This window comes from Alosa sapidissima, chromosome 1 (assembly GCF_018492685.1).
Source record: "Alosa sapidissima isolate fAloSap1 chromosome 1, fAloSap1.pri, whole genome shotgun sequence".
Classification (NCBI taxonomy): domain Eukaryota; kingdom Metazoa; phylum Chordata; class Actinopteri; order Clupeiformes; family Clupeidae; genus Alosa; species Alosa sapidissima.
The window spans coordinates 3,952,881-3,967,880 of NC_055957.1; the positions used below are offsets into that span (position 1 = coordinate 3,952,881).

General features: G+C 46.1%; 1 protein-coding gene across 3 annotated transcripts in view; it reads left to right on the forward strand.

The window, feature by feature from the left end:
* The window catches only part of stxbp6 (syntaxin binding protein 6 (amisyn)), a 119,235-nt gene that overhangs the window by 10,958 nt on the left and 93,277 nt on the right, over positions 1 to 15,000 (forward strand). For all 3 annotated transcript variants that reach the window (XM_042087300.1, XM_042087288.1, XM_042087309.1), the window contains one exon: positions 6,783 to 6,985. In XM_042087300.1, the coding sequence (XP_041943234.1) occupies positions 6,832 to 6,985 (154 nt within the window). In that variant the 5' untranslated portion in view covers positions 6,783 to 6,831. The remainder of the gene's footprint in view (positions 1 to 6,782; positions 6,986 to 15,000) is intronic.

Consider the following 15,000-nt stretch of genomic DNA (forward strand, 5'->3'; position numbering starts at 1 on the left):
TTAGCGCTGCTGGAGAGCGGGGCAGAGAGCTGCGTATGGCTGGCACCTTCTCCCCTCCCAGGGCCAGGACAACATGCACAACCTTTAGTCGGCATTTAGAAAGAACAGACCTCCATCCCTCTTGATCCTTCCCTCTTTCTTGTCTCTCTCTTTCTTTCTTTCTGTCTGTCTTTCTGTCTCTTCCCCTCTGTCTCTCTCACTCCCATCCTCTATGCATGTCACTCCCTCTCTCACTCTCTCTCTCTCTCTCCCTCTCTCCCCCTCTCTTCCTTGTTACTCTCTCTTTCACTCTCTCTCCCTCTTTCTTTCTCTCTCTCTCTCTCTCTCTCTCTCTCTCTCTCTCTGCTTCCCTTTCTGTCCCTGTTGCTTGTAGCTGGCGGCTGTGATGTTGCCTCTTTCTGTCCCTGTTGCTTGTAGCTGGCGGCTGTGATGTTGACTCTTTCAGAGAGATTCAGAGAGAGATGGTTGTAAAATGAAGCAATTTCCCGGCCAGTTTTATTGGGAGCTGAGCTAATCAGCTGTGCTGTGCGACCATCACACCAGCCCTCAGGCTGGGTGTCGTCTGTCCGTCCGTAAGCACACACACACACACACACACACACACACACACACACACACACACACACACAGACACTAGAGCTGACTTGTTGAAGAACTGTTTTTACTTTTCTACTGTGTACAAGTTATTGTACACCTAATGTGTTGTCCAGAATGTTAGGTCCGACACACACACACACACACACACACACACACACACACACACACACACACACAGTGTTGTCCAGAATGTTAGGGCCAACACACACACACACACACACACACACACACACACACACAGTGTTGTCCAGAATGTTAGGGCCGAGGTTCTACTCTAATGGAAATGTGCGTGGCGGGTGAAATCAGTTCATTCTGTTACGTGTACTAATTCACAAACACATGGGGTGATCTGTTACGTGTACTAATTCACAAACACATGGGGTGATCTGTTACGTGTACTAATTCACAAACACATGGGGTGATCTGTTTGTATATGTTTTGAACAATACTGTGTAATTTTCTTATCTTATGCCATTATGGGTTGAACAAATTACAAGATAGATAGATAGATAGATAGATAGATAGATAGATAGATAGATAGATAGATAGATAGATAGATAGATAGATAGATAGATAGATAGATACTTTATTGATCCCCAGGGGAATAAAGTATCTATCTATCACAACCATAACTATAATCATATGAACATTGATAACATGATCACATAAAATAGAAAATGATACGGTCCTGTATACAATGTATCATAGTGAACAGTAGTGTGTAAGTAGTTAAGCACTTACCCAAGTTCAAGTTGAAAATGATCAAATGCTACAGAAGAGGAAGGGCGGAGAGAACGCAGTGAGTCATTTCTCAGAAATGACCAATCTGTATATCTGCTTTTTTTAATTTTCAATTGTTATTTTCTAATTCCATGTATTCCACAACTTTCACTTTCATCTATGGCTCAAGAGAGGATTATTGTGCAAGTCAAGTTAGTGATTTCCTGGCAATTATCTGCACTTACCTATCTCATTTCTGCACTCCCTTTCTCTGTCAGATACATAACCATTTAGGATACAGTACCATTTAGCATGCAGTACCATTAGCATTTAGCATACAATATTATTTAGCATACAGTACCATTTACCATACAGTATCAATTAGCATGCAGTATCATTTAGCATACTTTAGCATTTAGCATACAGTACCATTTAGCATGAAGTACCATTTAGCATTTAGCATACAGTAGCATTTAGCATACAGTAACATTTAGCATACAGTAGCATTTAGCATACAGTACCATTCTCCAGTGTGGAACAAGTGGTTTTGCACAACAGTGAGTGATACTATTGTAGCCTGGCAAATTATTCATTTTTTATTACGGCCTTGCTCTAATCAAATGTAACTATGCACAGAAATTATGTAGTTTAGTACGGTAGTTAAAAATCAGTATTAGCTTTTACTAAATTGAAGATTCTTTGCTATGTTGTATGGCGATTGGAGACTTGACAGTTTCTCATGTTCCTGCTTGCTAGAAACTGGGAGAGTTTGAATCAAAAGCACTCTGTGCCTTCCATGGGCAGAGAGATGAGGAGGAGGGGGATGCCCTCCATGGGCAGAGAGATGAGGAGGAGGGGGATGCCCTCCATGGGCAGAGAGATGGGGAGGAGGGGGATGCCCTCCATGGGCAGAGAGATGGGGAGGAGGGGGATGCCCATGGGCAGAGAGATGAGGAGGAGGGGGATGCCCATGGGCAGAGAGATGGGGAGGAGGGGGGATGCCCTCCATGGGCAGAGAGATGAGGAGGAGGGGGATGCCCATGGGCAGAGAGATGAGGAGGAGGGGGATGCCCTCCATGGGCAGAGAGATGAGGAGGAGGGGGATGCCCTCCATGGGCAGAGAGATGAGGAGGAGGGGGATGCCCATGGGCAGAGAGATGAGGAGGAGGGGGATGCCCTCCATGGGCAGAGAGATGAGGAGGAGGGGGATGCCCTCCATGGGCAGAGAGATGGGGAGGAGGGGGATGCCCTCCATGGGCAGAGAGATGAGGAGGAGGGGGATGCCCTCCATGGGCAGAGAGATGGGGAGGAGGGGGAGTGATTACTTCATTGGGTAGGGAGATGGTCGTGTTGTGTGGTGTTGTGTTGCAGTATGTTGTGGTGTGGTGTTGTGTGGTGTTGTGTTGCAGTGTGTTGTGTTGTGTTGTGCTGTGTGGTGTTGCAGTGTGTTGTGTTGTGTTGTGCTGTGTGGTGTTGCGTTGTGTTGTGTTGTGTTGCAGTGTGTGGTGTTGTGCTGTGTTGTGTTGCAGTGTGTTGCAGTGTGTTGTGCTGTGTTGTGCTGTGTTGCAGTGTGTTGTGTTGTGTTGTGTTGCAGTGTGTGGTGTTGTGTTGTGTTGTGTTGTGTTGCAGTGTGTGGTGTTGTGTTGTGCTGTGTTGTGCTGCTGTTGTGTTGTGTCGTGTTTTTCTAGGTGTTCCCTCAGTGAAAGCTGTTTTGTTGCTCAAAGTCATAACATATCTCCCTAAGCTATCTGTTTTGACAGAGATTTCCTATAATAGTGTTTGGCTCTCTCTACTCCTCTGTGGTGACTCATTTGCAGTGTTTTTATAATGTTTTTTGTTTCATTTTTTTTATTCTCAGAATACCCTGTTGAGGCCACAAACCACTTTCCAGGAATTCTGCAGACCAGTGATTTTTGCGTGAGTTATGGAAAAGGAGGATCTTTTAAATTAGAAGATTAAATCGCCTGTGACCAATTTGTGGGTGTTTGGACTCATCAGATGGTCGTTTTCGCAATTTAATTGAGGAGTCCAGTTTTATTAGGTGTGTATGTGTGTGTGTGTGTGTGTGTGTGTGTGTGTGTGTGAAAAGCAGTCTGGCTCCTCCACCAAAAATGAACCGTGTCAGTTGCTTGGCCATCTCTGGCTAAGTGATTTGCTGTGGTGAGAGCGGTGATTAAGTCCTGATTTCAGTCGCCTGTCGCTGGTCTGAGGTGAAAAAAAAAAAAGGCGCTTTGTTCGCGGATCCAGAAAATTAGCTGCCTTCCTGAGAGCTGGTGCTTCATCTCCGACGCTGCCCGGGCCATTGCTATCGGCCTAATTGCCTCTGACACGTCCAGAGAGAGAGAGAGAGAGAGAGAGAGTGTGTGTGTGTATCTGATCATGCCCCGATGCCACTTCAACACAGCAGCGTGGTCCCCCTGACATTCCCCTGAACATGGGCCAAACAGATCCACCCAGCGAGACCGTTCTCTCACACCAGAGAGTACATGATGAATAGGTGGCACGTCTGTTAAATGCTACTCGCTTCCTGTAACGGACCACTATCATCGTGCCCATATACTTTCCATATGATGTTTAACTGCATGGCACCAGAGGTTTCAAAAAAAAAACTTTCATTGCAGAAAATCCATTTGACTGCATGATGCATCATTTTTTGAGTGCCCGAAATTGATGAAGCCTTTGTGTTTTTTTTTGGAGGAGCATGTTGTTGTTTTAGGGGCTAATTTGTCTTGCGTGTGACTCCCTGTGTAGCTGTCAGAGGGAGTGAGGAGGTGGTGTGGAGGGAGTGAGGAGGTGGTGTGGAGTTTGCTGTCGGAGCCGAGCCGTGCTGCATTGAGCCTGGGCCCTAGAGATAGGATGGATCCCGCTGCAATTAGGTGCTTTGTGATTTATGCCTGCTGTGCATTTCACAGCCACGCAGAGCTGTACACATCATTGCTTCAGTCAAATGATTGTGCTTGGGCTCGTTTGAGATCTTTCTATATACGGCTCAACAGGGGAAATGTGTTGTTAATGCTTTGAGGGACCAGCATGTTTAAACAGTGTGTTCAAAACTGGGGCTCTTTGTGGAGTGATTGATGGGACCCTGTCCTTTTTTAGACAGGTGCTTATTATTTATTATGACCGCCGTGCAGCGAAACTCATAATCATGATTATTTTGGTCAATATTGAGATCAGGATTATTTAAAATGATTGCACAATGATTTTGGAAAGCTCATCTTTTTTTTTAGCTTACCTCAATTTGAATTGAATTTTGTAAATAATTCAACTGAAAAACATACAAAAAGATCATGTAACATTTACCACAGCAAATGGGTAGAGTAGATTTATAACAAAATGAGAGCACTGCTGCTAAATTGAATTCACCATAATAATTGATACATTTTGACTGTTGTAAGTCATAACTGACGATTAATAGGTTAATTTGACTAATTTGCACAGCCCTATTATCCTGCATGTTTAAGCCAGAGCTAGCTGGATGCAGGTCTGGTGCAGCGGCCCCTTGTGGCCGAAAGGTGTGAAGACCCGAGGACTTTTGGGGAGCAGTGTGAAGACCCAAGGGGTTTTGGGGAGCAGTGTGAAGACCCAAGGAGTTTTGGGGAGCAGTGTGAGGAGCAGTGTGAAGACCCGAGGGGTTTTGGGGAGCAGTGTGAGGAGCAGTGTGAAGACCCGAGGGGTTTTGGGGAGCAGTGTGAAGACCCGAGGGGTTTTGGGGAGCAGTGAGATGCCACGGCTGGACATCACTAAAAGGCAAAAAGGCGAAAGTCACGACCGAGTCCAGAGGCCGGCTACTGTACAGGGTCTGCAGGGATTTCAATAGGACTGAAGTTAACAACGTCAGACCCAGAGCAGCACTCTACCCAGAGCAACACTATACCCAGAGCCAGAGCAGCACTCTACCCAGAGCAGCACTCTACCCAGAGCAGCACTCTACCCAGAGCAATACTCTACCCAGAGCAGCACTCTACCCAGAGCAGCACTCTACCCAGAGCAATACTCTACCCAGAGCAGTGTGTGTGTGTGTGTGTGTGTGTGTGTGTGTCTCATCTGGGACTGTGTGTGTGTGTCATCTGGGACTGTGAAACCTCAAATCGCCCCGAGAACTCTAGTCTGGTTGTTGTTTGCACTCTGACAGATCGTCTCGGTATGCTGCTGCATTTGCCTGCGGTCACAGAGATCATTAGGCCCTGGACACGCTGGCCAGTCTGTTCCCCTGCCTGTCATCCCTGCACAAAACATGTGTTGATGGAGCGGGCTGCTCTCTCCTCGTCTCTTTTCTTGACCCTCACTTTGCTCCCCTTACCAAAGGCGCATGGCATTGGCCTGCCTGGCTATAGCGCTCTACAGTAGGGGTTGAGACCGCAGAGGACCGTGTGATATGATTCTATCAAAGTATTTTTTTTCACAATAGCAGTAGTACTAGTAGGATACAGTAGTACAGTAGCATAGGAGTATAGTATGCAGCGATTGTGTGATTCGTCATGCGTTGTAAGAAAACCGTCTAAGACACATGATAGGCTACCTGTGTAACTGAAGAAGAAAACTAAAACTTGTGGAAAAACAAGTACAAGCAAGTACATAGAGTCCTAGCACTGTCTGCATTTTCTTCTATTTCTTATTTTATTTTTCCATAACGTTAGTTTCTCATCAAGTTTTCCACATTGGAGATGAATGTAAGGGAGACCAAGCTGCATCTTCTTCTCTCTCTCTCTCTCTCTCTCTCTCTCTCTCTCGCTCTCTCTCTCTCTCCTACCACTGTGTCGTCACCAGATAGAGACCTAGCAGCCTGGCATTTTCTGTCTCAAGCTCAATGCACATAAATGTAATAAACTAACTAAATGCTCTCCTCTCCTCTTCTCTCCTCTCCTCTCCTCTCCTCCTCTTCTCTCCTCTTCTCTTCTCTTCTCTCCTCTCCTCCTCTTCTCTCCTCTCCTCTCCTCCTCTTCTTCTCCTCCTTCCGCTCCTCCTCTTCTCTCCTCCTCTCTCTCTCTTCTCTCCTCTCCTATCCTCTCCTCTCTCCTCTTCTCTCTCTCCTCTCCTTCTTCTCCTCTTCTTCCTCCTCTTCCTCTCCTCCTCTTCTCTCTCTCTCTCCTCCTTCCTCCTCCTCTCTCCTCTCCTCCTCTCTCCTCTCTCCTATCCTCTCCTTCCTCTTCTATCCTCTCCTCTCTCCTCTTCTCTCCTCTCCTCTCTCCTCTCCTCTCCTCCTCCTCCTCCTCTTCTTCTCCTCTCCCTCCTCCTCTCCTCCTCCCTCCTCTTTTTCTCTCCTCCTCTTCTTCTCTCCTCTCCTCTTTTTCTCTATCCTTCTTTCCTCTTCACTCTCCTCCTCTCCCTCTCCCCCTCCCTTCTCCTCTCCTCTCCTCTCCTCCTCTCCCATCTCCTACCCTCTCATCCCCTCTTCTCCTCTCCTCTACTCTCTTCTCCTCTCCTCTCCTCTTCTCTCCTCTCCTCTTCCTGTTCGCTAACAGAGTCCAGCCCAGCTCTCCTCTGTCTCTCCCGTGAGTGTCCTGCCCCAAGATGGAGGTCAAGACGGCCATCAACAGGGAGATCTTCACGCCACACGATGAGAAGATGCTGGTGGCGGTGCAGGTGAAGCGGAGGACCAAGAAGAAGATCCCCTTCCTGGCCACCGGGGGCCAAGGAGACTACTCCACCTTCATCTGCATATCAAGTAGGTCTCACCTCATGCACTTCTCTCTCCCTTTTCTTTTCTCACGGTCTCTCTCTCTCTCTCTTTCTCTCTCACAGTCTTTCTCTCTTTCTCTCACAATCTCTCTCTTTCTCTTTCTCTCCACAATCTCTCTCTTTCTCTTTCTCTCACAGTCTTTCTCTCTTTCTCTCACAATCTCTCTTTCTCTTTCTTCACAATCTCTCTCTTTCTCTTTCTCTCCTCACAGTCTTTCTCTCTTTCTCTCACAATCTCTCTCTTTCTCTTTCTCTCTCAGTCTTTCTCTCACTCTCTTCTCTTCTCTTCTCTTCTCTTCTTCTCTTCACTCCTCTCTCTTCTAACTCTCTGTAATTATATCCTTCCTGTCATATCCTTCTCCATCTCTCTTCTCGTTGGTCTCATGTCTCTGCCACTGTAACACACATGATGGTGTGTGAGGGTGTCCATGGAATGTGTGAGTGTATCTGTGGAGTGTGTGAGTGTATCCATGGAGTGTGTGAGTGTGTCTGTGAAGTGTGTTGATGGAGTGTGTGAGTGTTGATGCTACAGACTCATTAAGCTGTTGGCACTCACTCTATCAAGAGGCATCATTATGCTAAGTACTGTAGCGCCAGGGCCAAGCTTATGGGTTTGATCCAGTGTTGATCTACTGTTGATCCAGTGTTGCACTCGATCCCATCGCAGGTGCTGCCATGCTGGGTGTTGAAGTTTACTCCACCCATGGAATCTAGTCTTTTTCAGTGTGTTTGTTTTAATGCTCAGGGCTGTCAATGTGTGTATGTCGTGTGTGTGTGTGTGTGTGTGCGCGCATGCGTGTCCTGTTTGTGGGTGTGTATGCATGTGTGTGTGTGTGTGTGTGTGTGTGTGTTTGTGTGTGAGTGATTGAGAGGAAGTGACTGAATGGATATTTATATGTGTGAGACTAAAAGAGGCCGCATGTTTGTGTGGCATTTGCAAAGGCATGCCTAACCAATTAGCCTTCCCTTTAACGTCAAAGCCGTTTTAGAGGATTTCGGTTAATTAAATAATTGTTGCAGAGGAATTGGGACTTGTACGATTTCCTTTCAGAAGTACTGAAGCTGGATTGGTGCTAAATTGGAAACCTAATTAAATGTGTCCAGCACAAAAGGCTAATCGGTGCGCGCTCTGAAGGACGCTAGCCGAGCCGAGAGATTTACCTATAGGCCAAATGAAGTCGTCTTCTCAGGCTCATTCAGTCACCACAGTCTCCTGCAGTCTTGTTGTAGGATTGAGTCCTCCTCTTCTCTATCATTATATTCACCAAAAGCAGAATCATAATCCCCTTAGTGAGTTACAACATAAAAATAATCACGCGTGCTCTTTTCCTCACATCCACGCAAACACATTTCCATTAATCCTGCGCTCGTCATCCACACATGCCTTGTTGATTAATCTAGTAACGGTACATTTTTATTTCTTAATTTCTTAAATTTCTTTTTTTTCTTCTCCCTCACTCTCTCTCTCTCCCTCTCCATCACTCTCCCCCCCCCCCCCCCCCCTCTCTCTCCCCCCCCTCTCTTTCCCTCTCTTCCTCTCCCCCTCTCTCTCTCTCTCGATCTCTCCCTCTCTCTCTCTCCCCCCCCTCTCTCTCCCCCCCCTCTCTCTCCCTCTCTTCCTCTCCCCCTCTCTCTCTCTCGATCTCTCCCTCTCTCTCTCTCTCTCTCTCCCCCCCCCCCCCCCTCTCTCTCTCTCTCTCTCTCTCTCTCTCTCTCTCTCCCCCTCTCTCTCTCCCTTTCTCCCCCCCCCCTCTCTTTCTCTCTGTCCCTTTTGTGTCTCTTTGTCATTGAAATTCTCACCTTTTTATCTAATCAGCCTGGATGAAGTCAGTCAGTGTGGTATTAAATATCCCGTGCATGTTAAGGTAGCCATGTCAGTTAGGCTTGTATTCACCTCTAGACTGGTCTCAGCTCTTTGAAAGGCATTGCTGTCTGAACTCCACGCTCTCTCCCCGCTGTTTGACCCCACACCATTAAGAGCCTGATTAGAGGCTGTTTGACCCCACACCATTAAGAGCCTGATTAGAGGCTGTTTGACCCCACACCATTAAGAGGCTGTTTGACCCCACACCATTAAGAGCCCGATTAGAGGCTGTTTGACCCCACACCATTAAGAGGCTGTTTGACCCCACACCATTAAGAGCCTGATTAGAGGCTGTTTGACCCCACACCATTAAGAGCCTGATTAGAGGCTGTTTGACCCCACACCATTAAGAGGCTGTTTGACCCCACACCATTAAGAGCCTGATTAGAGGCTGTTTGACCCCACACCATTAAGAGGCTGTTTGACCCCACATCATTAAGAGCCTGGTTAGAGGCTGTTTGACCCCACACCATTAAGAGCCTGATTAGAGGCTGTTTGACCCCACACCATTAAGAGCCTGGTTAGAGGCTGTTTGACCCCACACCATTAAGAGCCTGATTAGAGGCTGTTTGACCCCACACCATTAAGAGCCTGATTAGAGGCTGTTTGACCCCACACCATTAAGAGCCTGATTAGTGGCTGTTTGACCCCGCACCATTAAGAGCCTGATTAGAGGCTGTTTGACCCCACACCATTAAGAGGCTGTTTGACCCCACATCATTAAGAGCCTGATTGGAGGCTGTTTGACCCCACACCATTAAGAGCCTGATTAGAGGCTGTTTGACCCCACATCATTAAGAGCCTGATTGGAGGCTGTTTGACCCCACACCATTAAGAGCCTGATTGGAGGCTGTTTGACCCCACACCATTAAGAGCCTGATTAGAGGCTGTTTGACCCCACACCATTAAGAGCCTGATTAGAGACTGTTTTGTTGCAGAGTATTAATTCAGTGGAGGCCTAAAGGCCAGGGCCCTGTTTTGTTGCAGAGTATTAATTCAGTGGAGGCCTAAAGGCCAGGGCCCTGTTTTGCAGCCTTACAGTAGGTAGCTGATATTGATGTGACACATCACTGGTTCATTTATTTCATGTTTAGCTACAGTCAGCATCCATGCAGCTATTCAGTACTATATGGTATTTGTCTTTCTTCTTTTATGCACAGAATGTACAACGTATTCACATTGGTTTCAATGCGTTTGTTGAGGAATGGAGTTTATTGTGTGTGTGTGTGAGTGTGAGTGTGAGCCTTAAATTGGTGGTAGAAGCAAGTATAGGTGTGATGACCTTTAGTCTTCTCCTTGGGCAGGTGAACCACTCTCTCGGCGTGGTCACTGTTCGAGCTCCACAGCAGTTGGTAAGCCTTAGTCCAGCATCCGTGTTTGTTCCCAGTGAGTTACTTTCTCAGAGCGTTTGTGTGTGTGTGTGTGTGTGTGTGTGTGTGTGTGTGTGTGTGTGTGTGTGTTCTGAACTCAAAGCAAACAAATGACTGTTTGACAAGGTTGGTTAAGGTTTGCCTTTGTATGCTATTTGAATGCATATACTGTACTTCAGTTGATTTAGTTGATTCAACTTCCAGGGTACAAGGTCCTCAAGGTATTCCAAGTACCTGATTTAGTAGGAACACGTTACCATTTACTCTGAGAACATTACACACACGCAAACACACACACATGCACATGCGTACACACACACACACACACACATGCACATGCGTACACACACACACGCACACACACACACTCTTACACACTCACACAGGCCCACACATGCAGGAACACACCCTTGGCCTCATCTGTAGTCTTTGTCAGTATGTCTTGTGGTCAGTGGAGGAATGTCCTCCTCATGGTGCATTAAGGCGTGCAATGGTCAGTAGCCAGCCGTTGGCACTGGAGATGGGTCCTGTTGTGTATGCCTACACATTTGTATGTTACATGTTGTGTGTGTGCGTGTGTGTTGTGTATGTCTACACATTTGTATGTTACATGTTGTGTGTGTGTGTGTGTGTGTGTGTTGTGTATGCCTACACATTTGTATGTTACATGTCATGTGTGTGCAGTGTTTCCCACAGAATTGGATTCAATTTGTGGCGGTAGCTGACTTGGATAACCGGGGGGAGGGGGGGGGGGGGGTTGGGGTTGTATTAAGATCGTCTTGGTAGTGTATAGGTCTGTGTGGAGTGCCTGTCACTTTAAGACGTTCGTGATTAACAGTTAAAAGGCTGCTGATGTTTGGATGCAATTCATAACGTTTTCTACATAGTTAAAATAAAGGTTCGTACTTCTCCTTGGGACAAGCACTTTTGAATTTTGGAAAACACTTTTCCATTTACATCGGGATTTTGCAAACATTCAGTGTCAGAGTCAATGAAATGAGCCCTTCAACGAAATTGACAAGCAGCTGTAAGTAGACTAAGCATGCTAAATTCGACATCCAAACAGTATTCTAACGTTAGCTTTGAGATACTGCTTGATTTCATAACTTAACTTAGTTTAGTCTCTTCAATGTAGCCTACTATGTTGTGATAAGACCTTAGCAGAGTTTACTTCAATGCAGCAGTTTTGAACAAATTTGGGCAGCATGGTCACGATGCTAAGTGGATTTAATAGCAATTTAGCCAGACGGTCTTCTATGCAATGCTTCTATGTGGCAACAACAATCATGAATATTTTGTTAAATGCACATGCAGAGGAGGGGCAGCGGGCTACGAGAGAGAGCGGGGCGGGGCAAGGAAAGGCTGCGTGCGTAAAAAGCGCAACTCAATGGCAATGCAAGGATTTGATCTTATATTTAAATTAAATTAAATTAAACATAGAATATTTATCTGTGGCGGCCGATTTTGATTTCGTGGCGCCCCGCCACAGATTAGTCAGTGTATGGGAAACACTGGTGTGTGTGTGTGTGTTGTGTATGCCTACACATTTGTATGTTACATGTTATGTGTGTGTGTGTGTGTGTGTGTGTGTTGTGTATGCCTACACATTTGTATGTTACATGTCGTGTGTGTGTGTGTGGTGTATGCCTACACATTTGTATGTTAAATGTTGTGTGTGTGTGTGTTGTGTAATGCCTACACATTTGTATGTTACATGTCAATTGTGTGTGTTGCATGTTTATGTAATTATGTTCCTCCAGATGAGTGTGTGTGTGTGTGTGTGTGTGTGTGTGTGTGTGTGTGTGTGTGTGAATGCTTGTGTGGCTCCTTACAAGGGGCATGCCAGTCTGTGTGTCTTGATGCTTTCTCAGCGGGGGGGCTGGACCCTGTGTGTGTGTGTGTGTGTGTGTGTGTTTATGTGGTTATGCAATAATGTACAATGAGCTCTGGGGTTGATTGGCGTGCTCCCCATGTACAGAATGCCTGTGGGCCAGGCCAGACTATATTAACCCACACACACACACACACACACACACACACACACACACACTAGCCTTATCTCCACACTGAGGAAACATGTGACCGTCACATTATGTTCTAAGTCCTGCTCAGTCATGTGACCCATTCTGTGTTCTTGTCCTGTCTTTCACAACAACAGCATTTTGTCAGTCGGGCTAGAAAATGTGGTTGTGGACGCTGCCTCCACTCACACTCACACGCACACACACACACTAGAGAATGTGGTTGTGGACGCTGCCTCCACGCACACACGCCCACTGAATAGCCACTGAGTATGACCACTGAGTAGCACGGCTGCTTTCAGGACCTGCTTTTGTCACGCTACACTTGGCATTCACAGCAGGCTTTTCTGCTCTAGCAGTCACGTCACTGTGTGTGTGTGTGTGTGTGTGTGTGGTGTGTGTGTGTGTGTGTGTGTGTGTGTGTGTGTGTGTGTGTGTCTGTGTGTGTGTGTGTGTGTCTTTTCTGCTGTGATAGTCATGTTTTCTGCTGTGGTAGTCATGTCACTGTGTGTACAGTATGTGTGTGTGTTTTTTTTTTTTTTTTTTGTGTGTACACTTGTTTGTGGCAGCCATGTCACAATGTGCCAGTCCTCTTTCTGTCATCTTGCAGGAAAGCACAGAAACATGAACTGAAAAACACAAAGGAGACCTTAAGGAACGCCACAGAGATATGTATAGCTGAGGTTGAATTGAGATCAGAAGAAACTGTTGTGGTGTACAGGGAACAGAAAGCAGACGTTGCCATGCGTGTCATTTTAGTCTGGAGGTGCGACAACGCTACAGTATGCCTGGAATCCTTTGGTCGGAGTTGTGGTCCAAGCATATACATGCATACATAGATACATACATACAGTACATAAATAAATACATACAGATATACATACATACATACATACATACATACATATAAAGATTTATACTATAAATACATCTACCCTCTCCACCTTAATGTGCAGTGGTTAATGTGCTTGCATATTTGGACATACAAACCTCTAACCACAGCTGAAAACAGACAGATGTCTACGAAGGTCAGGCAACGTCCTTGTCCTGTCTACTAAGGTCAGGCAACGTCCTTGTCCTGTTGGGTCCACATCAGGAGGGCAGATGTAGTGGTCTGCGGCACCTTAGCAGTTCCTGCCATCACTCATCTATGCAGTAGAATATGCTGGTCCAGTACCTATGGAGCAGAATATGCTGGCCCAGTACCTGTGGTCTCATCTATGGAGTAGAATATGCTGGCCCAGTACCTGTGGTCTCATCTATGGAGTAGAATATGCTGGCCCAGTACCTGTGGTCTCATCTATGGAGTAGAATATGCTGGCCCAGTACCTGTGGTCTCATCTATGGAGCAGAATATGCTGGCCCAGTACCTGTGGTCTCATCTATGGAGTAGAATATGCTGGCCCAGTACCTGTGGTCTCATCTATGGAGCAGAATATGCTGGCCCAGTACCTGTGTTCTTTTTCTGCCTGTGAAGCCTGAAGTACTCTGAGCAGAGGAAGCTTAATGTACTCACATCTATGTTCTTATGATTCTGAATTCTGATTCTGAACATTGCTGATTCTGATTCTGTGAAGTCTGAGGTACTCTGAGCTGATGCACTCGTATCCATGTTCTTATGATTCTGAATTCTGACTCTGAACATAGCTGATTCTGATTATGTGAAGCCTGAGTTAGTCTGAGCTGAGGGAGCTTAATGTACTCACTCGGCTGTTTGTCTTTCTGATGAAGTCATTGTTCTTTATGCAGTGGTCCTCCCTTATGGTGAAGTCATTGTATTGTGCTTAGTGGGTACATGCTGTATATTCATCTACTGAGTAAATGCCTGCAGACATTTGCTGTGTGTGCAGTTTTGTTTGTTTTCTTTTACTGTTAGGGGCAGCTGTGGACAGGCCCTTTGAGTAACTGTGTGTGTGTGTGTGTGTGTGTGTGTGTGTGTGTGTGTGTGTGCGCGCCTGTTTGTCTCAGTGTGCCTTTGTGTGTGTGTGTGTGTGTGTGTGTGTGTGTGTGTGTGTGCATCTGTTTCTTTGTGACTGAGAGCGTGTGTGTGCGCACGTCTTTGTGAGCGTGTGTGTGTGTGTATGAACTTCAGATTGTATATAAGTGAAGCAGCATCTTTCACTTCTCCTCAGGATCAATGAGCTCTTTCTTGGCCTGACGCAGAGCCTGTCAGTCAGGCAGGTCTCTACAAAATTAGGAGAGACCGTCATTAGGCCAACTGGACTTCTGTCTGGGGGAGGGGGGGCAGCCTTGTCTCCTGGGGTCTGGCAAATAGACAGGAGTGGTGTTGTCCAGGAACTTGAAATGGCTAAATTCAGCTGGTAGACTCCATCTTGTGGGCGAGTGGTTTGGTGTGCACCCAGGCCCGAGGTATTAGATTGTGTGTCAGATGGAAAAAAATCACTGCAATTTTAGAGAACCATTCAGCTGGATTTCACAAGAAAAAATAAATGGAAATAGCTTTCTAGACTGAACTCCATGAAAATCACTCATGTCACACACATTACAGTAGTCTGTGTGTTTTATTTGTTTGTGTGTGTGTGTGTGTGTTTTTTTCCTTTCTTGACCCACTAATGTAAGAATCTCCTGAACCCTCCTTTTGGTCTTAGACTAGTGTGCAAAACTAAGTTGTTCTGGAAGGGTTCTGCTGGTGCTATAAAGCTAAGCTAAGACGTTCTCTTGCTTGTGCTATAAAGCTTAAGCTAAGACGTTCTCCTGCTGCTATAAAGCTAAGACGTTCTACTGG